The following is a 26214-nucleotide window of genomic DNA, read 5'->3' on the forward strand; positions in this document are numbered from 1 at the left end:
TTTTTTGTCTGATAACTGTTGCTGTGATTCCAGTGTTTCTTTTTTTTATTGATTGATTAGTTGTTTTTTTGTCTTATAACTGTTGCTGTGATTCCAGTGTTTTTTTTTTATTGATTGATTAGTTGTTGTTTTTTTTGTCTGATAACTGTTGCTGTGATTCCAGTGTTTTTTTTTTATTGATTGATTAGTTGTTGTTTTTTTTGTCTGATAACTGTTGCTGTGATTCCAGTGTTTTTTTTTTATTGATTGATTAGTTGTTGTTTTTTTTGTCTGATAACTGTTGCCGTGATTCCACCTCAGGGTTTTTAGTTTCATGTTCTTTCATTCTGTGATTCAACACATTCCTGTCCAGCAGGGGGCAGTATGTTCCTCCACAGTTTGCCTGTGGTCATTTAATTGGCTCGCAGAATCTGTCGCCGCTGTGCTCTTTGCTCTGACCTGACCGGGTTCTGTGGTTCTGACGGACTCCTGTCGATCCGGAGCCCGCCGGTAAGTGAGCGGGTTCGGACCCTCGGCCCGGCTGGCTCGGTTTGCAGTGGTTTTGTTGGCTGTCGGTGTTTTGGGGCTCTGAACCACTTCCATCCTGACCGAACCAGTCGGAACCAGTTATTGCTTTGCAGTCCGCTTTTAAGGTTCTGTTGCTGCAGCTCGCGTCCAAAAGTGTCTGGACTTACACCTTCTGCATGTCCTCTGTTATTTCTTCTGTCCTCTTCACAGTGTTTGCGGTCAAAGTTGAGAGCTGCAGCTTTTAATTGTAGCTGTTTACGTCAAACCGTTTGACGGCTGTCTGTGACGTCATCAAACAGCTGGTCGCAGAATGACGTTTTTTCCCCTTTTTTGCTTTGTCATTTCAAACATTCATCTATTCTTTTCTGTGGCCACTGACTGCTGTCCAGGGTCACGGGGGTGGAGCGGGTCCGAGCGGCGGTCCGCGCGCACGGCTCATTGCAGATATATCAATATATAATCATATCGTTTCTTAAAACGTATCATTGTGGAGGACAGTCAGGGGACTTAGTGACGTCATCCCCAGATGTTCCTTCGTTTGCTTCCGGCTCCCGTTTTGTTTGGGTCTCCACAGCAGATCGTCCACTGGCGTCCTGTCCAGGGTGGGCCCACCTCTGCACCCCCCCCCCTCCAGTGGCAAATCAGCCAGTTTTAGGTTTATCCTGTGCGCATGCGCGGAGACGGTTGACAGGTCGCTGCAGACAGTCGACCTGCTGACTCCAGACGCTGCTTTCGAAACAACTCAGCAGCTTCAAGAGCTGACATAAGTTACACTGTGGACAAAAACGGTATGTAAACAGCTCAAAAGTCAGGATTCTTATTTATTTTTCATGCATTTTCTTTGTCTTTGTGAACACAATACAGCTGAGGCATTTGTTATATTAATCATTTAGAAATATAATACAGAGATAAACTGACTATTAATTCTGCCATTTACTGCTGTTGATGAAGACGACGACCGTGTTTGGGATTGTTTTTTTTTTTTTAAATGTTGTTATTGTGAATATTGATCTGACTGAGGGCTCGGCACTCCGTGCTAACGAAGTCTATGAAGCAATCCTGAAACTTGGAAATAACAAAGCTTGTAGGCTTGACTGCATAACAGCATCTAAATTTTTCTAGTTAGGGATTATGTCTCCTGCTGTCCATCTGCTTTACTGTTTTTTTAATCCATGGACTCTTGCCTATTTCTGTCATGTCTGTTGCTTTGGTTCTTGTCCTTAAAGACAAGGCAGCTAAACCGAATAGCTTACTCTTGCAGCTGTTCTTTGAAAGGTTTTAGAGAATATTCACATGAGATTGGAAATCTACAACCCCAATTCCACTGAAGTTTGGACGTTGTGTAAAATATAAATATAAACAGAATCCAGTGATTTTCAAATCCTCTTCAACCTATATTCAACTGAATACACCACAAACACAAGATATTTAATGTTCAAACTGATAAACTTTATTGTTTTGTTTTTTCATTTTGAAATGGATGCCTGCAACAGGTTTCTAAAAAGCTGGAACAGTGGTATGTTTCCCACTGTGTTACATCACCTTTCCTTCTAACAACACTCAGTAAGCGTTTGGGAACTGAGGACACTAATTGTTGAAGCTTTGTAGGTGGAATTCTTTCCCATTCTTGCTTGATGTACGACTTCAGTTGTTCAACAGTCCGGGGTCTCCGTTGTCGTATTTTGCGCTTCATAATGCGCCACACATTTTCAATGGGTGACAGGTCTGGACTGCAGGCAGATCAGTCTAGTACCCGCACTCTTTTACTACGAAGTCACGCTGTTGTAACACGTGCAGAATGTGGCTTGGCATTGTCTTGCTGAAATAATCAGGGACGTCCCTGAAAAAGACGTTGCTTGGATGGCAGCATGTGTTGCTCCAAAACCTGGATGTACCTTTCAGCATTGATGGTGCCATCACAGATGTGTAAGTTGTCCATGCCATGGGCACTAACACACCCCCATACCATCACAGATGTATAAGTTGTCCATGCCATGGGCACTAACACACCCCCATACAATCACAGATGCTGGGTTTTGAACTTTGCACTGGTAACAGTCTGGATGGTCTTTTTCCTCTTTTGTCCAGAGGACACGACGGCCATGGTTTCCAAAAATAACTTGAAATGTGGACTCATCAGACCACAGCACACTTTTCCACTTTGCGTCTGTCCATTTCAAATGAGCTCGGGCACAGAGAAGGCGGCAGTGTTTCTGGATGTTGTTGATGTTTGGCTTTCACTTTGCATGGTAGAGTTTTAACTTGCACTTGTAGACGTAGCGACGAACTGTGTTAACTGACAATGGTTTTCTGAAGTGTTCCTGAGCCCACGCGGTAAGATCCTTTACACAATGATGTCGGTTTTTAATGCAGTGCCTCCTGAGGGATCAAAGGTCAATCAATCAATCAATTTTATTTATATAGCGCCAAATCACAACAAACAGTTGCCCCAAGGCACTTTATATTGTAAGACAAGGCCATACAATAATTACGTAAAAACCCCAACGGTCAAAACGACCCCCTGTGAGCAAGCACTTGGCGACAGTGGGAAGGAAAAACTCCCTTTTAACAGGAAGAAACCTCCAGCAGAACCAGGCTCAGGGAGGGACAGTCCTCTGCTGGGACTGGTTGGGGCTGAGGGAGAGAATCAGGAAAAAGACATACTGTGGAGGGGAGCAGAGATCAATCACTAATGATTAAATGCAGAGTGGTGCATACAGAGCAAAAAGAGAAAGAAACACTCAGTGCATCATGGGAACCCCCCAGCAGTCTAAGTCTATAGCAGCATAACTAAGGGATGGTTCAGGGTCACCTGATCCAGCTCTAACTATAAGCTTTAGCAAAAAGGAAAGTTTTTAGCCTAATCTTAAAAGTAGAGAGGGTGTCTGTCTCCCTGATCTGAATTGGGAGCTGGTTCCACAGGAGAGGAGCCTGAAAGCTGAAGGCTCTGCCTCCCATTCTACTCTTACAAACCCTAGGAACTACAAGTAAGCCTGCAGTCTGAGAGCGAAGCGCTCTATTGGGGTGATATGGTACTATGAGGTCCGTAAGATAAGATGGGACCTGATTATTCAAAACCTTATAAGTAAGAAGAAGAATTTTAAATTCTATTCTAGAATTAACAGGAAGCCAATGAAGAGAGGCCAATATGGGTGAGATATGCTCTCTCCTTCTAGTCCCCATTAGTACTCTAGCTGCAGCATTTTGAATTAACTGAAGGCTTTTCAGGGAACTTTTAGGACAACCTGATAATAATGAATTACAATAGTCCAGCCTAGAGGAAATAAATGCATGAATTAGTTTTTCAGCATCACTCTGAGACAAGACCTTTCTGATTTTAGAGATATTGCGTAAATGCAAAAAAGCAGTCCTACATATTTGTTTAATATGCGCTTTGAATGACATATCCTGTTTCTTTCTCTTTTTGCTCTGTATGCACCACTCTGCATTTAATCATTAGTGATTGATCTCTGCTCCCCTCCACAGCATGTCTTTTTCCTGGTTCTCTCCCTCAGCCCCAACCAGTCCCAGCAGAAGACTGCCCCTCCCTGAGCCTGGTTCTGCTGGAGGTTTCTTCCTGTTAAAAGGGAGTTTTTCCTTCCCACTGTAGCCAAGTGCTTGCTCACAGGGGGTTGTTTTGACCGTTGGGGTTTTACATAATTATTGTATGGCCTTGCCTTACAATATAAAGCGCCTTGGGGCAACTGTTTGTTGTGATTTGGCGCTATATAAAAAAAATTGATTGATTGATTGATTGATGAGGTGGTTGACAATTGTTGCTCCAATGACCAGTTTTACAACTATTTAACTCTGAGGACAATTCATCAATGTATACATCAAATAAGAGTGGAGAGAGAATTCCTCCCTGCTGCACACCACTGCTGACATGAAAAGGCTCAGAGAGAGCACAGTTCCACTTTACACACATACCAATCAATCAATCAATCAATTTTTGTATGCAGATGATGTGATAATCTGTCCATGCAGTGCAGCGACGCAGCATTTGTTAAAAAATATGTTCTGTGTTTGGGAATGAAGGTGATGTTTTGTATAACCCCATTTAGAGTAATAAAATGATTGTGAGAAGTAAGGAGGATAAAGATGTGATCTTCCCTGAGTTTTGTCTGTGTGATAAGCTGCTCTCGAATGAGGTCAAATACCTCGAACATTTTATAACTTCTGACTGGTGTGACGACAGAGACATTAAAAGACAATAACTGTAAACTGTATTTACAGGCAAACCTGCTGCTGTGCAAGTTCAGCGTGTGCTCTCCGAAAGTAAACTGTGCCTTGTTCAAAGCTTTTTGGGCCCCGCGCTATACAGCCCCTTGGGGTGGAACTATAGGCGGTGCACAATCCGTAGACTGCCCAGGTGGCATCGTGCCAGTTAGTTGTGCGTGGACACACATATTCCCACGTGTGAAGCTCCACTGAGACATTTAACATTTAAATTCATGCAGCGGTTGGAGGAATCTGAAAATTCCATCATACAGACTATGACTAACCCTCCGTTGAGCTGTTGCCGTTACACCTCTACTTTGAGGAATCATTGGATGGACAGACTGTTTAAAGGAGACCTGCATTGAAATAAATGTGGTCAGAAAGAAATAGCTGATATGTATTTATAAGACCCTTGTGAATGCAGTAAAGTAAATCTGTAAGCCCAAATTTGTAATTCAGCGGAGAAATCTTCGTTTAAAAATGACAAATTTGCAGCTAAAATTTAGCCCTCTATGAAAACAGTTTGTACATCCGGATCATTTCCATGACGTCAGGGACAGGCGACGCGCTCCCGCCTTCAGTCCGATCCGCATTGCAATTGATTTTATCTGTTAGTAATGTTACTGTTATACACATCCTGGTTTCAACATCCAAAAGTAAGCTGCAGTGAATGTGAGATACAGCTCTGATACATGATACATGCTCAGATCAGCGGCGACATCGACAGCGGGCGACGTTCTTCCCCCACGCCTCTCTCTCTGCCTCCGCTGCGCTTAACGAGTGCATGCGCTCGTTAAATCCCGCCGCGGGCCACTCACACCCCCGTGTCTGCTGTGCAACCGCAGACAAGGCTCTTTCTACTGAATGGTGCAGCCTTGGCACAAGTCCAGAGACTACGCTCGCCGTTTTAATGCGAAGCAGCCGGTGACACCTGTTGCTCGCAAGGACAGACTTGTGGCAAAATTCGCAGCGCCGCACGTCTCGGTAATCGGAGCCGCAGAGCTCCGTGGCTGCTGAGAGAGGTTTATATCATTTTAATGACTTGAATTCTTTGCGGGTCTTGTCTCTGTAGCCCACGATGGTAACACCGGAGGCAAAAGACAGTAGACTTTCAATGCAACACCACTCAATCATATGAAAAAGTCCCCCAAAATAATTTTCAAGCGCAAATAAAAGAAATGTGTACTCACCAAACGTACCCCAAGACAATATGAAGTTTAAAAAAGTAGATGGGCTAAATGTTAGCTGTAAATTTGTTATTTTTAAATGAAGATTTCTCTGTTGAATGACAGATCTGGGCTTGCAGATTTACTTTACTACATTCAGAAGGATCTTATGTGTAAATATGTCATTTTTTGGTCCAAAGATCTGACTGCATTTATTTCAATGCAGGTCTACATTAAATGAATGTTTTACTTGTTGTCTTTTTCTTTTAATTCCATATGAACTTCATTTGTCTGTTTCAAATGAATGATGAATATCTGACGGCTAAATGAATTTAAACCAGATGGGTCCTCTTGCTCGCGTATTCTGCAGACAGTGTGGACAAAAAGGGGGTGGGCCCACATCATATCTTTGTAAATGAATACACACTGGTTTAAAGTTTCCTTTATTTGTCATCTGCTGCCTTTGGACTGTCAAAGTCCAGTTTGTTCCAGTTTAGGCCTGTCCCTCACTTTATTGTAGCGCCTGTTCCACTTTCTCCATCAGATCCAAAAGCACACAACGGTATCTAGGAGCCAGTGTTGGAACCAGTTCCATCCGGTTCATGAGGTTTTTACTGTGTGTGTTTGAGAGAGAGACAGAAGGTTCAGGGTCTCTGTTGTCTGGATTGGTTGTGTTCCAGCTGCCTGTGTTATATAAAGGAACTCAGACTTTCTTCATCCTCTGTGTTTCCTGACAACACACTCCACAAAACTACAGATGGTACATACACAGTACTGCTGAACTCAACCCTCATCTTTAACAGCTGTTAACAGTTGTGCTCAACAGTTTATATATCCTGGCAGAATTTTATTTTTGGGCCATTTGTCACAGAGTATGAATAATCAGTCAATTTTATTTATATAGCGCCAAATCACAACAAACAGTTGCCCCAAGGCGCTTTATATTGTAAGGCAAAAGCCATACAATAATTACAGAAAAACCCCAACGGTCAAAACGACCCCCTGTGAGCAAGCACTTGGCGACAGTGGGAAGGAAAAACTCCCTTTTAACAGGAAGAAACCTCCAGCAGAACCAGGCTCAGGGAGGGGCAGTCTTCTGCTGGGACTGGTTGGGGCTGAGGGAGAGAACCAGGAAAAAGACATGCTGTGGAGGGGAGCAGAGATCGATCACTAATGATTAAATGCAGAGTGGTGCATACAGAGCAAAAAGAGAAAGAAACAGTGCATCATGGGAACCCCCCAGCAGTCTAAGTCTATAGCAGCATAACTAAGGGATGGTTCAGGGTCACCTGATCCAGCCCTAACTATAAGCTTTAGCAAAAAGGAAAGTTTTAAGCCTAATCTTAAAAGTAGAGAGGGTGTCTGTCTCAATGATCTGAATTGGGAGCTGGTTCCACAGGAGAGGAGCCTGAAAGCTGAAGGCTCTGCCTCCCATTTTACTCTTACAAACCCTAGGAACTACAAGTAAGCCTGCAGTCTGAGAGCGAAGCGCTCTATTGGGGTGAAATGGTACTATGAGGTCCCTAAGATAAGCTGGGACCTGATTATTCAAAACCTTATAAGTAAGAAGAAGAATTTTAAATTCTATTCTAGAATTAACAGGAAGCCAATGAAGAGAGGCCAATATGGGTGAGATATGCTTTCTCCTTCTAGTCCCCGTTAGTACTCTAGCTGCAGCATTTTGAATTAACTGAAGGCTTTTCAGGGAACTTTTAGGACAACCTGATAATAATGAATTACAATAGTCCAGCCTAGAGGAAATAAATGCATGAATTAGTTTTTCAGCATCACTCTGAGACAAGACCTTTCTAATTTTAGAGATATTACACAAATGCAAAAAAGCAGTCCTACATATTTGTTTAATATGCGCATTGAATGACATATCCTGATCAAAAATGACTCCAAGATTTCTCACAGTATTACTAGAGGTCAGGGTAATGCCATCCAGAGTAAGGATCTGGTTAGACACCATGTTTCTAAGATTTGTGGGGCCAAGTACAATAACTTCAGTTTTATCTGAATTTAAAAGCAGGAAATTAGAGGTCATCCATGTCTTTATGTCTGTAAGACAATCCTGCAGTTTAACTAATTGGTGTGTGTCCTCTGGCTTCATGGATAGATAAAGCTGGGTATCATCTGTGTAACAATGAAAATTTAAGCAATGCTTTCTAATAATACTGCCTAAGGGAAACATGTATAAAGTGAATAAAATTGGTCCTAGCACAGAACCTTGTGGAACTCCATAATTAACCTTAGTCTGTGAAGAAGATTCCCCATTTACATGAACAAATTGTAATCTATTAGATGAATATGATTCAAACCACCGCAGCGCAGTGCCTTTAGTACCTATGGCATGCTCTAATCTCTGTAATAAAATTTTATGGTCAACAGTATCAAAAGCAGCACTGAGGTCTAACAGGACAAGCACAGAGATGAGTCCACTGTCTGAGGCCATAAGAAGATAACCTTCACTAATGCTGTTTCTGTACTATGATGAATTCTAAAACCTGACTGAAACTCTTCAAATAGACCATTCCTCTGCAGATGATCAGTTAGCTGTTTTACAACTACCCTTTCAAGAATTTTTGAGAGAAAAGGAAGGTTGGAGATTGGCCTATAATTAGCTAAGATAGCTGGGTCAAGTGATGGCTTTTTAAGTAATGGTTTAATTACTGCCACCTTAAAAGCCTGTGGTACATAGCCAACTAATAAAGATAGATTGATCATATTTAAGATCGAAGCATTAATTATTGGTAGGGCTTCCTTGAGCAGCCTGGTAGGAATGGGGTCTAATAGACATGTTGATGGTTTGGAGGAAGTAACTAATGAAAATAACTCAGACAGAACAATCGGAGAGAAAGAGTCTAACCAAATACCAGCATTACTGAAAGCAGCCAAAGATAACGATACGTCTTTGGGATGGTTATGAGTAATTTTTCCTCTAATAGTTCAAATTTTATTAGCAAAGAAAGTCATGAAGTCATTACTAGTTAAAGTTAAAGGAATACTCGGATCAATAGAGCTCTGACTCTTTGTCGGCCTGGCTACAGTGCTGAAAAGAAACCTGGGGTTGTTCTTATTTTCTTCAATTAGTGATGAGTATTAAGATGTCCTAGCTTTACGGAGGGCTTTTTTATAGAGCAACAGACTCTTTTTCCAGGCTAAGTGAAGATCTTCTAAATTAGTGAGACACCATTTCCTCTCCAACTTACGGATTATCTGCTTTAAGCTGCGAGTTTGTGAGTTATACCACGGAGTCATGCACTTCTGATTTAAAGCTCTCTTTTTCAGAGGAGCTACAGCATCCAAAGTTGTCTTCAATGAGGATGTAAAACTATTGACGAGATACTCTATCTCACTTACAGAGTTTAGGTAGCTACTCTGCACTGTGTTGGTATATGGCATTAGAGAACATAAAGAAGGAATCATATCCTTAAACCTAGTTACAGCGCTTTCTGAAAGACGTCTACTGTAATGAAACTTATTCCCCACTGCTGGGTAGTCCATCAGAGTAAAAGTAAATGTTATTAAGAAATGATCAGACAGAAGGGGGTTTTCAGGGAATACTGTTAAGTCTTCAATTTCCATACCATAAGTCAAAACAAGATCTAAAGTATGATTAAAGTGGTGGGTGGACTCATTTACATTTTGAGCGAAGCCAATTGAAGCTAACAATAGATTAAATGCAGTGTTGAGGTTAACCAGGTTTCTGTAAGGCAGAATAAATCAATATGTTGATCAATTATTATATCATTTACTAACAGGGACTTAGAAGAGAGAGACCTAATGTTTAATAGACCACATTTAACTGTTTTAGTCTGTGGTGCAGTTGAAGGTGCTATATTATTTTTTTCTTTTTGAATTTTTATGCTTAAATATATTTTTGCTGGTTATTTGTGGTCTGGGAGCAGGCACCGTCTCTACGGGGATGGGGTGTTGGGGGGATGGCAGGGGGAGAGAAGCTGCAGAGAGGTGTGTAAGACTACAACTCTGCTTCCTGGTCCCAACCCTGGATAGTCACGGTTTGGAGGGTTTAATAAAATTGGCCAGATTTCTAGAAATGAGAGCTGCTCCATCCAAAGTGGGATGGATGCCGTCTCTCCTAACAAGACCAGGTTTTCCCCAGAAGCTTTGTCAATTATCTATGAAGCCCACTTCATTTTTTGGGCACCACTCAGACAGCCAGCAATTCAAGATTCAACATGCGGCTAAACATGTCACTCCCAGTCTGATTGGGGAGGGGCCCAGAGAAAACTACAGAGTCCGACATTGTTTTTGCAAAGTTACACACTGATTCAATGTTAATTTTAGTGACCTTCGATTGGCGTAACCGTGTGTCATTACTGCCGACGTGAATTACAATCTTACCAAATTTATGCTTAGCCTTAGCCAGCAGTTTCAAATTTCCTTCAATGTCGCCTGCTCTGGCCCCTGGAAGACATTTGACTACGGTTGCTGAGTGGGGAAAAACGGTTAGAGATGTGAACGGGTTGGTGGTGTACAGGGGGCTTCTGTTTAGGACTACGCTTCCTCCTCACAGTCACCCAGCCGGCCTTCTTTCCCGGTTGCTCGGGATCCGCTGGGGGACAGCTAACGTCGGCTAAGCTACCTTGGGCCACACCAACTACAGGGGCCTGGCTAGCTGTAGGATTTTCCAAGGTGCGGAGCCGAGTCTCCAATTCGCCCAGCCTGGCCTCCAAAGCTACGAACAAGCTACACTTATTACAAGTGCCATTACTACTAAAGGAGGCCGAGGAATAACTATACATTTCACACCCAGAGCAGAAAAGTGCAGGAGAGACAGGAGAAGCCACCATGCTAAACCGGCTAAGAGCTAATAGCTGTGTTAAGCTAGCGGATTCCTAAAACACACAAAGTGAATAATGTGTAAATAATTTAGAGGTGATTCAGCAGACGGAGTGCTTTAGTTAAGGCACGTGAAGATTACACTGTGAAATAAATCGTTATCTAGATCAATCTATCTACGCAGATTAAACAGCTAACAGATACAGCAAAACACTGCTGTGCTCCGGAACAGGAAGTGATACAATACCGCAGTGAGAGCCAACCACCAGTAGAGGCCAGTGTTCTTGTAGTAGACTTTATAAGCTTTGTATTGATACCAAATATGTTGGAATAAAGTTGAAGAAACATTGTGAAAACTGTATTTATTTTCCCCACCCCTAATTTCAGGGCAATTTTTATCCTCCCCCAAAATTAAAAAAAAGAGACAAATCACACTTTTCTCGGGAGATTTGCCCGAGCAGGCCTCTGAAATCCTATGCAGGATGGACCAGTCTACCAGAAAATGCCAAAAACAAAAGTATGTCATGATGTGACACACCTTCTCTCCACCTGGGGGCCTTGGCAACCCTACTAATTGAAGTTTGGATGATTTTCAAATCCTCTTCAACCTATATTCAATTGAATTCACCACAAAGACAAGATATGTAATGTTCAAACTGATAAACTTTGTTGTTTTTGTGCAAATATTTGCTCATTTTGAAATGGATGCCTGCAACACGTTTCTAAAAAGCTGGAACAGTGGTATGTTTCCCACTGTGTTACATCACCTTTCCTTCTAACAACACTCAATAAGCGTTTGGGAACTGAGGACACTAATTGTTGGAGCTTTGTAGGTGGAATTCTTTCCCATTCTTGCTTGATGTACGACTTCAGTTGTTCAACAGTCCGGGGTCTCCGTTGTCGTATTTTGCGCTTCATAATGTGCCACACATTTTCAGTGGGTGACAGGTCTGGACTGCAGGCAGGCCAGTCTAGTACCCACACTCTTTTACTACGAAGTCACGCTGTTGTAACACGTGCAGAATGTGGCTTGGCATTGTCTTGCTGAAATAAGCAGGGACGTCCCTGAAAAAGACGTTGCTTGGATGGCAGCATGTGTTGCTCCAAAACCTGGATGTACCTTTCAGCATTGATGGTGCCATCACAGATGTGTAAGTTGTCCATGCCATGGGCACTAACACACCCCCATACCATCACAGATGTGTAAGTTGTCCATGCCATGGGCACTAACACACCCCCATACCATCACAGATGCTGGCTTTTGAATTTTGCACTGGTAACAATCTTTTTCCTCTTTTGTCCAGAGGACATGACGGCCATGATTTCCAAAAACAATTTCAAATGTGGACTCATCAGACCACAGCACACTTTTCCACTTTGTGTCTGTCCATTTCAAATGAGCTCGGGCCCAGAGAAGGCGGCGGTGTTTCTGGATGTTGTTGTTGTTTGGGTTTCCCTTTGCATGGTAGAATTTTAACTTGCACTTGTAGATGTAGTGACGAACTGTTAACTGACAATGGTTTTCTGAAGTGTTCCTGAGCCCACGTGGTAAGATCCTTTACAAAATGATGTCGGTTTTTAATGCAGTGCCTCCTGAGGGATCGAAGGTCACAGGCATTCATTGTTGGTTTTCAGCCTTGCTGCTTACATGTATAAAGTTCTCCAGATTCTCTGAATCTTCTGATTATATTATGGACTGTAGATGATGGAATCATCAATCATCAGCAACATTGTGCTTAAACTGTTGGACTATTTTTTTCATGCAGTTGTTCACAAAGTGGTGATCCTCACCCCATCTTTACTTATGAACGGCTGAGCCTTTTGGTGATGCTCCTCTTATACCCAATCATGACACTCACCTGTTTCTAGTTAGGTGTTCTTTGAGCATTCATCAGCTTTACAAGTCTTTTGTTGCCCCTGTCCCAACTTTTTTGAAATGTGTTGCAGGCATCCATTTCAAAATGAGCAAATATTTGCACAAAAACAATAAAGTTTATCAGTTTGAACATTAAATATCTTGTCTATGTGGTGTATTCAGTTGAATATAGGTTGAAGAAGATTTGCAAATCATTGTATTCTGTTTTATTTACATTTTACACAACCTCCCAACTTCATTGGAATTGGGGTTGTATTTAAGAAACTGTACTATGTGATTTTCTGATTTATTTTATTTATTTTTAAGATTGTCTCTCACAGGTGAAGTGTACCTACGATAAAAATTACAGACCTCTCCATTCTTTGTAGGTGGGAAAATTGACAGTGGATCAAATACTTGTTTGCCTCACTGTATACACATACACACACACACACATAAAAAATGACAGACTCCTAACATTTTGTTATCAGACCCTTATGATGAAGACATGTAATTGAGGTGTAATGTTGGAGTTTAAATATGAACTTTATGCTCAGTAACTGAATAATAATACAATAACATGCTTTTGGAGGGTGGTATGCATTTGCAGAGGCCCGGCGTTCACGTTCAGTCGCCCAAAATGACAGATATTCGCCCGAGTTAGATGATGAATAGTTTTTCCTTACCACTGTAGCTCTGCGGGTTAGTAAGGTTAGACCTTACCTGTGTGAAGCGGTTTGAGGAAACTCTGTGATTTGGCGCTACATAAATGAAAATAAATTGAAATTGAATTGAAATTGTTTTCCAGTTTTCATCAGAAATCCCATGAAATATCTTCCTTTTAATTGGTGGCAGTATGCTTACACTTCACGACCAAAATAGAGCCAGGGAACAAGCCTATCATGCCAAATTAACAGCCTGTGGCCATAATTTCATGTTTCTCCTCAATAGGTTTTTCAAATATCATTCTATTTCTGGGGACATTGTTTTAATTTAATCTAGGGATATATCCTCACCTTGCACAAGCTTTTGTTTTTGGAGAGTAATCCCATCATCCCCCTGATGTTTGGGATTACTGTTCTGAGTAGCGAAGAGCAAAGAAAGCCCAGCAGCGACTCCACTTCCTGAGGTGCTCAGGAGAAACAATCTGGAGGAGAAGCTGCTGGTGTTGTTCTACAGAGCCACCATCGAGAGGATCCTGACGTACTGCATCACAGCGTGGTACGGGGGGTGCACAGCAGCAGACAGGAGAGCGCTGCAGAGGGTGATCAAAACGGCCCAGGGAGTCACTGGCTGCTCTCTGCCCAGCCTGGAGGACATTGCCAGCTCTTGCTACCTCAGCAGAGCTGCCAGCATCTGCAAAGACACATCCCACCCTAGCAACCACCTGTTTGACCTACGACCCTCCGGCCGACGGTATAGGTCAATCAAAACTAGGACAAACAGACTCAGGGACAGATTTCTCCCCGGAGTGATCACTGCTCTGAACAAAAACAAATCACTCTAATCCGCACCATCAAGTTTCTTGTGCAATATCTGTAACCATGTGCAATATTCCCGTGCAATAGGATTCCACAGTTGTAAATAATTCTCATTTTACATTCTACTGGGTCCACATTTCATTTTATTTTATTTTACCTTATGTTTACATTAGTTGTACATATACTCTGAATAATTTGCTGTTAAATTTTATTATCTTTTATTTGGCTAAAAATCACTTGCACCACGGAAAGCACCTTTTTGGAGTTGCACTCAGATCTCATTGTAATGCAAATTAAAATGACAATAAAGGCGGTTCTGAGTAGAAGAAGGTGCTACTAGTGAAATTTTCAATATTAACAAACTGGTGTAATGTGTCCTGCACAGAGAACAAAACAACACTCCCTCTGCGTGTGTCCTTTTCTGCTAAACGAGCCGGCACGGCTGCACGTACGTTTAGTGTATGAGATTCTTACATGTGCACATTTATTGCATGCGTGTCCCGCCCAGTACTCCGACTATACAGCTGCTGCTTTTAAAATGTCTGAAATTCCTCCAGAAAATACATTCAGAGGCTAAAAATATGTCTGAGGCAGAATGTGGTCGGACTGGAAAGCACCAGCTCGGGGCATCCCTGAAAAGCAGCTTTAAATGAAAAACCCAGTGATCATCCTACAGGACAGAGACAATGAGCAGACATTTTTCTATGTAACACAGACAGTTCTCGTGGAAACGTGGGTTTGTGTGTCCGCCTGTGACTGGCCCATTGCTTATTACCGTCCTGACGAGTTGTTGGTGTGATTCCGACATCTGGATGTTTTTTGTTCTCCACAGTGAAGTTGGACATTGAGGGGTGCTGGTGTGTCTGTTGCCAGTTTTATCATGCCGTCCTCCTTATTCAGCTGCCGCTTTTCTGTGTTCCTGCAGAAAAGCCTGTGGACCGGAGCTCCTGGTAAATCTCACACTCGCATCATCACACTGCTCGACTGGTTTGGTTTGCACTGACCCACTTTCTGTTCCAGCAGTCACTGACAAACAGGAAGTTAAGTTTAATCCTAGCCCTAGACTGACTGATTCTCCTGTCTGGAGCCTTTCACTTCACTTTTGTTGTGCAAGGAGTGTTTTACCAGCTGACATGGATACATCTGTAAAGGCTGGACCCACAGCCGCGAGTAAGAACCACCCAAACAGAGGTTAACCTGTCAGCTTAGTAAATTGCCGCAGTAGCAGCGTTTGTTGCGGTTCTGGCCAAGGCTGCAGCTCCTTATTTTCATTTTCAGGCAGGTTGCCCTTTAAAAGGCAGCCTGTTAGGAGGCAAGCTGGAGTAAGCAGTTTCTTCCCATTTTTGCACCTTTTGTGGGCGGGGGGGAGGATTGTGGGTGATCGGAAATGGAACAGCACCCTGTGGAAAGGGGGCGTAATGGGCCATTTTCTCCATATGATGAGCACTTCTCAGACACCAGTGGGCCTATGGAAAGTGGAATGAACTTAGATAAATAATTCAGGATTTTAATATTTATTTGATCTCCATTAGCTGTAGCAAGTACAGCTACTCTCCTGGAGTCAACCCAACATGGTGCTCACAGAACAGTGTTTCCACCAGCCTTCACAACACCACACCACTACACATATATAAATAATAAAAACAGAAATACCCTTTGACAGGACCCAGTTTAGAGAGAAGCCTTTGGCTCAGTATGGTTACTCACAGTTAATTCATTCTTGTCAAATGATTGACTACATATAATTTCCTAATATGGTCAATAAATCCAAATGTTAAATTCTCAGAAGATGCCTTTTCAAAAGGACTTTAAACTGATGTTCACTGGTTGCATTAATAATGTCCCTTGGCACAGTGTTCCAGCCAAACATCGCTCTATACATTACCGCACTTGTTCCTTTATTTGTTTGCGCTTTAGGTTTTATAAATCTGCCTTCCATGGCATGTCCACTATCATAATCATGTTCATTCTGACTGAACAATAATTCTTTATAAAGTACATTTGGAGATTTAGTTCTAAGAATGCTCCTCGTCAAGTTCAATAATGAGGCTGTACATCTCTCTTTTACTTTAAACCAGGACAGTGTGTTGTGCATCCAGTTCACATCAGTTCTGAGTGCAGCTCTGTTTTGGACCAGTTGTAGAGCATTTATGTGTGTTGTAGCAGCACAAGACCAAATCTCAGAGGAATAATCTAACTGTGACAGAACAAGAATTTTTTACCACATCAGCAGTAACATTAGGAAGTAAGAGGTGGGCGCATCTTTGCACCGGTGAAAGACCCCTGCCCATCCTACGTACTGCTTTACTAATGTGTTTGGACCATGATAGTTCAGAGTCAATTTCAACTCCAAGCAGTCTGGTCTCGTTGACCTGTTCAACAGTTACATCTTTGACAGCAAGCCTCAGCTTGGGTTCAGTCAGCAACATGTGTTTGGCTCCAAAAACAATACTTTTTGTCTTGCCAATATTTAGAACTAGCCACTCCAACACAGTTGTTAGAGCTTCACTAAGAACAATTTAGAGTTCTTGGACATTAGTATGTGATGAATATGTAGTTGAGTCATCAGCATACATTGATATTTTAGCTTTCTCCAAGACTAACGGCAACTCATATGTATATACAGTGGGGAAAATAAGTATTTGATCCACTGTCAATTTTGCAAGTTCTCCCAAGTTTTCCCTGCAGATAATTAATTTACAGTTTATTGCATGAAATAAGTATTTGATACAATAGAAAAACAGACCTTAACATTTGGGACAGAAACATTTGTTTGCCATTACAGAGGTCAGATGTTTCCTGTAGTTCTTGACCAAGTTTTAACACACTGCAGCAGGGATTTTGGTCCACTCCTCCATACAGATCTTCTCTAGATCTTTCAGGTTTGGAGTTTCAGCTCCCTCCAAAGATTTTCTATTGAGTTCAGGTCTGGAGACTGGCCAGGCCACTCCAGGACCTTGAAATGCTTCTTACGGAGCCCCTCCTTAGTTGCCCTGGCTGTGTGTTTGGGGTCATTGTCATGCTGGAAGACCCAGCCATGACCCATCTTCAATGCTCTTACTGAGGGAAGGAGGTTGTTTGCCAAAATACATGACTCCTGCCCTGATACATTGTCCTGTCCCCTTTGCAGAAGATCACCCCCAGTGTATGATGTTTCCACCCCCATGCTTCACGGTTGGGATGGTTTTCTTGGGGTTGTTTTCATCCTCCAAACATGGCGAGTGGAATTGATGCCAAAAAGCTCTATTCTAGTCTCATCTGACCACATGATCTTCTCCCATGCCTCCTCTGGATCATCCAGATGGTCACTGGTGAACTTCAAATGGGCCTGGACATGTGCTGGCTTGAGCAGGGGGACCTTGCTGCCCTGCAGGATTTTAAACCATGACAGCATCATGTGTTACTAATGTAATCTTTGTGACTGTGGTCCCAGCTCTCTTCAGGTCATTGACCAGGTCCTCCTGTGTAGTTCTGAGCTTTCTCAGAATCATCTTTACCCCACAAAGTGAGATCTTGCATGGAGCCCCAGAATGAGGAAGATTGACAGTCATCTTATGTTGTGGGCCCACGAGCAACGTGGCCCCGCCCTCCTTGTGGGTTCACCACCTGCAGAGGGGGCCGTGGGGGTCGGGTGCAGAGAGGATTGGGTGGCGGTCGAGGGCGGGTGGCCCGGCGGCCTGGTCCGCGCTCACAGCCTCTGGCTGTTGGGACGTGGAATGTCACCTCGCTTGGGGGGAAGGAGCCTGAGCTTGTGCAGGAGGTTGAGAGATACTGACTAGAGATAGGCTCACCTCCACGCGCAGCTTGGGCTCTGGTACCCAATTCCTGGAGAGGGGGTGGACGCTCCACTTTTCTGGCGTTGCCCACGGGGAGAGGCAGAGCTGGGGTTGCATTGCTTATTGCTCCCCAGCTCAGTCGCTATGTGTTGGAGTTCACTCCGGTTAACGAGAGGGTCGTGTCCCTACGCCTTCGGGTTGGGGACAGGTCTCTCACTGTTGTCTCGGCCTATGGGCCGAGTGGCAGTGCAGAGTACCCGACCTTCTTGGAGTCCCTGGGAGGGGTACCAGATAGCGCTCCGACTGGGGACTCCATTGTTCTCCTGGGGGATTTCAGTGCCCATGTGGGCAACGACAGTGAGACCTGGAGGGGCGTGATCGGGAAGCTTGGCCTCCCCGATCTGAACCCGAGTGGTGTTCAGTTGTTGGACTTCTATGCTAGTCACAGTTTGTCCATCACGAACACCATGTTCAAGCACAAGGGTGTCCATAAGTGCACGTGGCACCAGGACATCCTGAGCCGGAGGTTGATGATCGACTTTGTAGTTGTATCATCTGACCTTCGGCCACGTGTCTTGGACACTCAAGTGAAGAGAGGGGCTGAGCTGTCGACCGATCAAAACCTGGTGGTGAGTTGGATCCGCTGGGAAGGGAGGAAGCGGATCAGACCTGGCAGGCCCAAACGTATTGTGAGGGTCTGCTGGGAACGACTGACGGAACCCTCTGTCAGCGAGGTCTTCAACTCCCACCTCCAGGAGAGTTTCTCCCAGATCCCGGGGGAGGTTGGAGATATGGTGTCCGAGTGGACCATGTTCTCCACCTCCATTGTCGATGCGGCCGCTCGTAGCTGTGGTCATAAGGTCTCTGGTGCCTGTCGCGGCGGCAATCCCCGAACACGGTGGTGGACGCCAGAAGTAAGGGATGCCGTCAAGCTGAAGGAGTCCTACTTGTCCTTGTTGGTAAGTGGGACCCCAGAGGCAGCTGACAGGTACCGGCAGGTCAAGCGTGCTGCAGCCCGTGCAGTCACAGAAGCAAAAACTCGGGTATGGGAGGAGTTCGGGGAGACCATGGAGGAGGACTATCGGTCAGCCTTGAAGAAATTCTGGCAAACCGTCCGACGCCTCAGGAGGCGGAAGCAGCTCTCCACCAGCACTGTTTATGGTGTGGGTGGGGCTGTTGACCCTGACTGGGGATGTTGTTGGGCGGTGGAAGGAATACTTCGAGGATCTCCTCAGTCCCATCGTCACATCTTCCGAAGAGGAAGCAGAGACTGGGGACTCAGAGGCAGAATCATCCATTACCCAGGCCGAAGTCACCGAGGTGGTTAGAAAGCTCCTCGGTGGCAAGGCTCCTGGGGTGGATGAAATCCGTCCTGAGTACCTTAAGTCTCTGGATGTTGTGGGACTGTCTTGGCTGACACGCCTCTGCAACATCGCGTGGCGGTCGGGGACAGTGCCTCTGGATTGGCAGACTGGGGTGGTGGTCCCTCTGTTTAAGAAGGGGGACCGGAGGGTGTGTTCCAACTACAGGGGGATCATACTCCTCAGCCTCCCCGGTAAGGTCTATTCCAGAGTACTGGAGAGGAGAATTCGACCGATAGTCAAACCTCGGATTCAGGAGGAGCAGTGTGGTTTTCGTCCTGGTCGCGGCACACTGGACCAGCTCTACACGCTCCATCGGGTGCTCGAGGGTTCTTGGGAGTTTGCCCAACCAGTCCACATGTGCTTTGTGGATCTGGAGAAGGCGTTCGACCATGTCCCTCGGGGCACCCTGTGGGGGTGCTCCGGGAGTACGGGGTCCGGGGTCCTTTGCTGAGGGCTATCCGGTCCCTGTATGACCGCAGCAGGAGCTTGGTTTGCATTGCCGGTAGTAAGTCAAACCTGTTTCCAGTGCACGTTGGCCTCCACCAGGGCTGCCCTTTGTCACAGGTTCTGTTCATTATCTTTATGGACAGAATTTCTAGGCCCAGCCAGGGTGTGGAGGGGGTCTGGTTTGGGAACCATAGAATCTGTTGGCTTCATCAAATCAGGACCTTCAGTGTGCACTGGGGTGGTTTGCAGCCGAGTGTGAAGCGTCCAGGATTAAAGTCAGCACCTCCAAATCTGAGGCCATGGTTCTCAACCGGAAAAAGGTGCTTTGCCTTCTACAGGTTGGTGGAGTGTCCTTGCCTCAAGTGGAGGAGTTTAAGTATCTGGGGGTCTTGTTCACGAGTGAGGGACGGATGGAGCGTGAGATCGATAGACAGATCGGTGCAGCGTCTGCAGTGATGCGGTCGCTGTATTGGACCATCGTGGTGAAGAGAGAGCTGAGTAGGGGGGCAAAGCTCTCGATTTACTGATTGATCTACGTTCCGATCCTCACCTATGGTCATGAGATTTGGCTCATGACCGAAAGAACGAGATCGCGAGTACAAGCGGCCGAGATGAGTTTCCTCCGCAGGGTGGCTGGGCGCTCCCTTAGAGATAGGGTGAGGAGCACAGTCACTCGGGAGAAGGTCGGAGTCGAGCCGCTGCTCCTCCACGTCGATAGGAGCCAGTTGAGGTGGCTCGGGCATCTTTTCTGGATGCCTCCTGGACGCCTCGCTGGAGAGGTGTTCCAGGCACGTCCCATCGGGAGGCCCGGGGAAAACCCAGGACACACTGGAGGGACTACGTCTCTCGGCTGGCTTGGGAACGCCTTGGGGGTGCCCCGGAGGAGCTGGGGGAGGTGTGTGTGTGTGTGTGTGTGTGGATCAGGAGGTCTGGGCGGCTTTGCTTGAGCTGCTGCCCCCGCGACCTGACTCCAGATAAAGCGGTCGAAAATGGATGGATAATACATTGATTTACAATAATACAATGTGATTTTCTGGATTTTTTTTTTTTTTTTTTTTTTAGATTCTGTCTCTCACAGTTGAAGTGTACCTATGATAAAAATTACAGACCTTTGCATTTTTTGTAGGTGGGAAACTTGCAAAATCGACAGTGGATCAAATACTTATTTTCCCTACTGTATAGAAAACAGGAGAGGTCCTAGGCAGCTTCCCTGTGGAACCTCACAACAAACGGTTTTCTCATCCAAGATGCTTCCTTTAAAAAAAGACAATTTGCCTCCTGTTTTTTTCAAATAACTGTTAAGCCAAGGAGATGCTGCTGAACTGAAACCATAATATTGCATTTTTTTGTAACTAGAGGTTGTGATCAATAAGATCAAAAGCACAGCTGAAATCTAACAATACAGCTCCTGCTAACCTTTTATTATCTAATGCATCAGCCAATCATTTGTCATCTGGGCCATAGCTGTAGACACTGAATGACCTGCCTGGTATGCATGTTAAAAATCAGAATTTAAATTATCTGAAAAATATTTATGAATTTGTTCAAAGACAATTCTCTCCATGATCTTGCTCAGAGTAGGTAACAGACTAATCAGTCTATTGTTCGGGCCGCAGAATTGTGCAGCAGCACTTTTTGATAATGGCACAATCTTTGCCATTTTCCATGCCTATGGATAAACACTGTCCTCAGAACTTAAATTTACAATGTGAGCCACTGGGACAGCATCTGACCTTGCAGCAAGTTTCAGTAATTTTGAATCAATATTATCAACACCCAACAGTTTTTCTTTACGTTCTACCTGGCCCACAGTAATATTTATTAACTCAAATTTACAAATCTTCTCTGCCATAATATCAATAGAATAACATGCTGTTGTTGTGCGGTATGCATTTTCAGAGGCCCAGCGTCCATGCCCAGTCGCCCATGCCCAGTCGCTCAAAATGACAGATATTCGCCCGAGTTCGTCCATGGCCAGTCGCCCGAAATGACAGATATTCGCCCGAGTTCGTCCATGGCCAGTTGCCCGAAATGACAGACATTCACCCGAGTCTAAGTCGGCCTCTGAAAATGCATACCGCATGACAACAGCATGTTATTTGCATTATTATCACTTACTGAGATACACAACATGTGGAATCACATTAACAATATTTAATGTCATTTCAAAACGCACAACACCCAGCAAACACGTACATAAAAAGTTGGCTCACTTTAACTTTTGTTGTGTTGGCTGGTGCGCGCTGCTCTCCAAATTTGCCAGTGGGTCCTCATCAAGCTGGCTGCTTTGGCTGCTGTTCGTTGTCAGACTATCAATGATAAAATCATCCGGCATATCCATATTGGGACCAACACACACTTCTCACCTTTTCATCTTTTCCTCTGCGGACAGTTCTTGGGCTGCGTGCGCTATGACATTGACATTGTTTATGCACAGCGGGCGGGTATAGCCAGGTAGTGTCAACGTAAATCTACGCTACCAGCCTAGCAACGCCTCGGTAAAGTGCTAATAATGTCCCTTATTGATCCTTCTGCTTTTACGTTATTAGTTTGAGCCATATCAGCCCGAATCTTGTTAATTTTATCATAAAAACAATAATTTAAGTGATTGGCTATATCTAGAGGCTTTGTCATAAAATGACCCCCTGTTTCAAGAAATGATGGTGTAGATTTAGCATTTCTTCCTAACATGTTATTTAGGATACTCCATAATTTCTTGCTGTCCTATCTGTCATTCATAATCACATTTCTATAGTATACCTTCTTTTTGTTTAATTTAGTCGCATAATTTCTCAATTTGTGATATATCTGCCACTCAGATTAATAATTAGAAGTAACTGCCACTTTTTTAGCCTCGTCTCTTTGTACCATTCAGTCCTTAAGCTCTGCATCAATCCATCCGGATCTTAGTTTGTGTTATCTTTTCTAAAGGGGTGTGTCTATCATTTACTTGTAAAAACATCTTATTAAAAATTTCAACTGCATCATCTGGATTATTACACAACAGTACCTCATCCCAATAAATATTCTGAATGTCCCCTCTAAAATCATCTTCTGAAAATTGTTTGTGTGACCTTTTGAATATTATTTTATGCCGTCCTTTTGGAACTTTTGTTTTCCTCGCCACTGCTATTAGATTATGATCACTGCAGCCTGCTGGGATTGATATCGCTTTAGTACACAAATCACCAGAGTTAGTATAAATATGGTCAGTCACAGTTGATGTTTTGGATCCATCACTCCTACAGCATATAGGAGTTGGTTTGGTGACCAGTTGTGTTAGGCCACATGCCTCGGTAACAGATTTAAGTTTGTTCCTTAAAGGACACTGCAGGGGCTTCCAGTCTACATGAAGGTCTCCCATAATATAAACTTCATTTTGACTATCGCACACATTGTCTATCATGGCACAACTACCTAAATAATAAAAATTTGCGTTGGGTGGGCAGTAACAACAGGAGACCAGTAAGGGCTTTAAATGTGGCATTTGGACTTCAAGCCATAATACTTCCATCTCAGGTAACATTAAATCCATTCTTATTTTTACTGGTAAATGTTCCTGTATATAGAGGGCGACTCCACCGCCACTTGCTTTTCTATCTTTTCTATATATGCTGTAGCCTTGGATATATAAAGAGAAGTCTTCAAACCTGGAATCCAAATAAGTCTCTGTAATCCCCATGATATGAACATTATCTTCTAGTAATATATTTGAGATGTCAGTTACCTTATTTCTAAGACTATGAATATTAAAATGTGCCAATTTCAATCCCTTTTTAGGCAGCTCTGCAAGAGAAACCCATCCATCCATTTTCTTCTGCTTTATCCGGAGTCGGGTCACGGGGGCAGCAGCTCAAGCAAAGCCACCCAGACCTCCCGATCCACACACACCTCCTCCGGGGGAACCCCAAGGCATTGGAATATTTGTACCATTGAACTCATAAACATTCATTATTTGTATATTATCACCTATATCTTCTTTTGGATGTTTACGATCATTAATTGGGACATGAAGAATGCAAATGGGAACATTTAGCATTTAGCATAGCCGACTATGTGACTGTGTTTTTCAGCATATAACAAGTTTTATCTGAGCAACTGAGCCCATGACGTCTTTTCAATGGACTCTATTCTGCAATTCCATGACTCTTGAGAAATGGCTCCAATTTCTCCGGATCTTCAAAGAACTCGTGCTTATGACCTTTGGACACTTTTATAGTAGCTGGGTAGAGCAGGAAAACCTGGAAACCACCATGCCGAGCCTTTTCCATAACAGGATAACAGGCTTTCCGTCTGACCCGTGTTGCCAGGCTGTAGTTATCTGCGAAGCGGATTTCCTTTCCATCAATCACAAAATCTTTCAAAATCTTTGCTCTGTCAGTGTATCTAAGGAACATGAAGTTTATGACTCTTGGTTTTGTGGTCACACTGCCCCGGGGAGGTCCAGTTCGATGATGCGCTCTCATGATCTCTGGTGGCGCATCCTTCAGCGTGGGGAACCACTGTGGCAGCGATATATTGTAAAGCATTAGAGTTCTCTTTTTGCTCACAAAGCCCATGTACAACAATGTTGTTTTGTCTGTTTTGGCTTGGGAACCCCAAGGCGTTCCCAAGCCAGCCAAGAGATGTAGTCCCTCCAGCGTGTCCTGGGTCTTCCCCGGGGCCTCCTCCCAGTGGGACGTGCCCGGAACACCTCTCCAGCGAGGCTTCCAGGGGGCATCCGGAAAAGATGCCCGAGCCACCTCAACTGACTCCTTTCGACGTGGAGGAGCAGCGGCTCGACCCCGAGCTCCTCCCGAGTGACCGAGCTCCTCACCCTATCTCTAAGGGAGCGCCCAGCCACCCTGCGGAGGAAACTCATCTCGGCCGCTTGTACTCGCAATCTCGTTCTTTCGGTCATGAGCCAAATCTCATGACCATAGGTGAGGATCGGAACATAGATCGATCAGTAAATCGAGAGCTTTGCCCCTCTACTCAGCTGTCTCTTCACCACGATGGTCCAATACAGCGACCGCATCACTGCAGATGCTGCACTGATCTGCCTATCGATGTCACGCTCCATCCATCCCTCACTCGTGAACAAGACCCCGAGATACTTAAACTCCTCCACTTGAGGCAAGGACACTCCACCGACCTGAAGAGGGCAAAGCACCTTTTTCCGGTCGAGAACCATGGCCTCGGATTTGGAGGTGCTGATTTTCATCCCGGACGCTTCACACTCGGCTGCAAACTGCCCCAGTGCACGCTGAAGGTCCTGATTTGATGAAGCCAACAGAACCACATCGTCCGCAAACAGCAGAGACGAGATTCTGTGGTTCCCAAACCAGACCCCCTCTACACCCTGGCTGCGCCTAGAAATTCTGTCCGTAAAAATAATGAACAGAACCGGTGACAAAGGGCAGTCCTGGCAGAGGCCAACGTGCACTGGAAACAGGTTTGACTTACTACCGGCAATGCAAACCAAGCTCCTGCTGCGGTCATACAGGGACCGGATAGCCGTTAGCAAAGGACCCCGGACCCCGTACTCCTGGAGCACTCCCCACAGGGTGTGCCGAGGGACACGGTCGAATGCCTTCTCCAGATCCACAAAAAACATGTGGACTGGTTGGGCAAACTCCCATGAACCCTTGAGCACCTGATGGAGCGTGTAGAGCTGGTCCAGTGTGCCGCGACCAGGACGAAAACCACACTGCTCCTCCTGAATCCGAGGTTCGACCATCGGTCGAATTCTCCTCTCCAGTACTCTGAAATAGACCTTACCGGGGAGGCTGAGGAGTGTGATCCCCCTGTAGTTGGAACACACTCTCCAGTCCCCCTCCTGAAGTCTGAAGTCGGTGCACAGTATCACTGGACTACACATTACAGTGAAACACCAAAGTGTAAGTCCCTTTTCTGTTTTTTATAAATTAATAAAATGTCAAATGACAAGGATCTATTTTAGCCGTTATATAAAACAAATAATGAATGTTTTTATATTCTTTCAATGGAACGAATATTTAATTCTGTGAAAGCTGGAACAAACCATTCAACTCGGCTTTGCCTCGTTGAATGGTTTGTTCCAGCTTTCACCTCATGGAATATTTGTACCATTGAACTCATAAACATTCATTATTTGTATATTATCACCTATATCTTCTTTTGGATGTTTACGATCATTAATTGGGACATGAAGAATGCAAATGGGAACATTTAGCATTTAGCATAGCCGACTATGTGACTGTGTTTTTCAGCATATAACAAGTTTTATCTGAGCAACTGAGCCCATGACGTCTTTTCAATGGACTCTATTCTGCAATTCCATGACTCTTGAGAAATGGCTCCAATTTCTCCGGATCTTCAAAGAACTCGTGCTTATGACCTTTGGACACTTTTATAGTAGCTGGGTAGAGCAGGAAAACCTGGAAACCACCATGCCGAGCCTTTTCCATAACAGGATAACAGGCTTTCCGTCTGACCCGTGTTGCCAGGCTGTAGTTATCTGCGAAGCGGATTTCCTTTCCATCAATCACAAAATCTTTCAAAATCTTTGCTCTGTCAGTGTATCTAAGGCACATGAAGTTTATGACTCTTGGTTTTGTGGTCACACTGCCC

The 26214-nt window shown here is 44.3% G+C and overlaps 1 protein-coding gene across 1 annotated transcript in view; it reads left to right on the plus strand.

Moving 5' to 3' along the window:
* The first annotated feature begins 405 nt into the window (after window positions 1-405).
* The window catches only part of LOC117505876 (4-aminobutyrate aminotransferase, mitochondrial-like), a 170604-nt gene continuing 144795 nt past the window's right edge, over window positions 406-26214 (plus strand). The window contains exons 1-2 of the mRNA XM_034165411.1: window positions 406-489; window positions 14869-14986. Coding sequence (XP_034021302.1) covers window positions 14917-14986 — 70 coding nt within the window. The 5' untranslated portion in view covers window positions 406-489; window positions 14869-14916. The remainder of the gene's footprint in view (window positions 490-14868; window positions 14987-26214) is intronic.

Source organism: Thalassophryne amazonica, unplaced genomic scaffold (genome assembly GCF_902500255.1).
Source record: "Thalassophryne amazonica unplaced genomic scaffold, fThaAma1.1, whole genome shotgun sequence".
Classification (NCBI taxonomy): Eukaryota; Metazoa; Chordata; class Actinopteri; order Batrachoidiformes; family Batrachoididae; genus Thalassophryne; species Thalassophryne amazonica.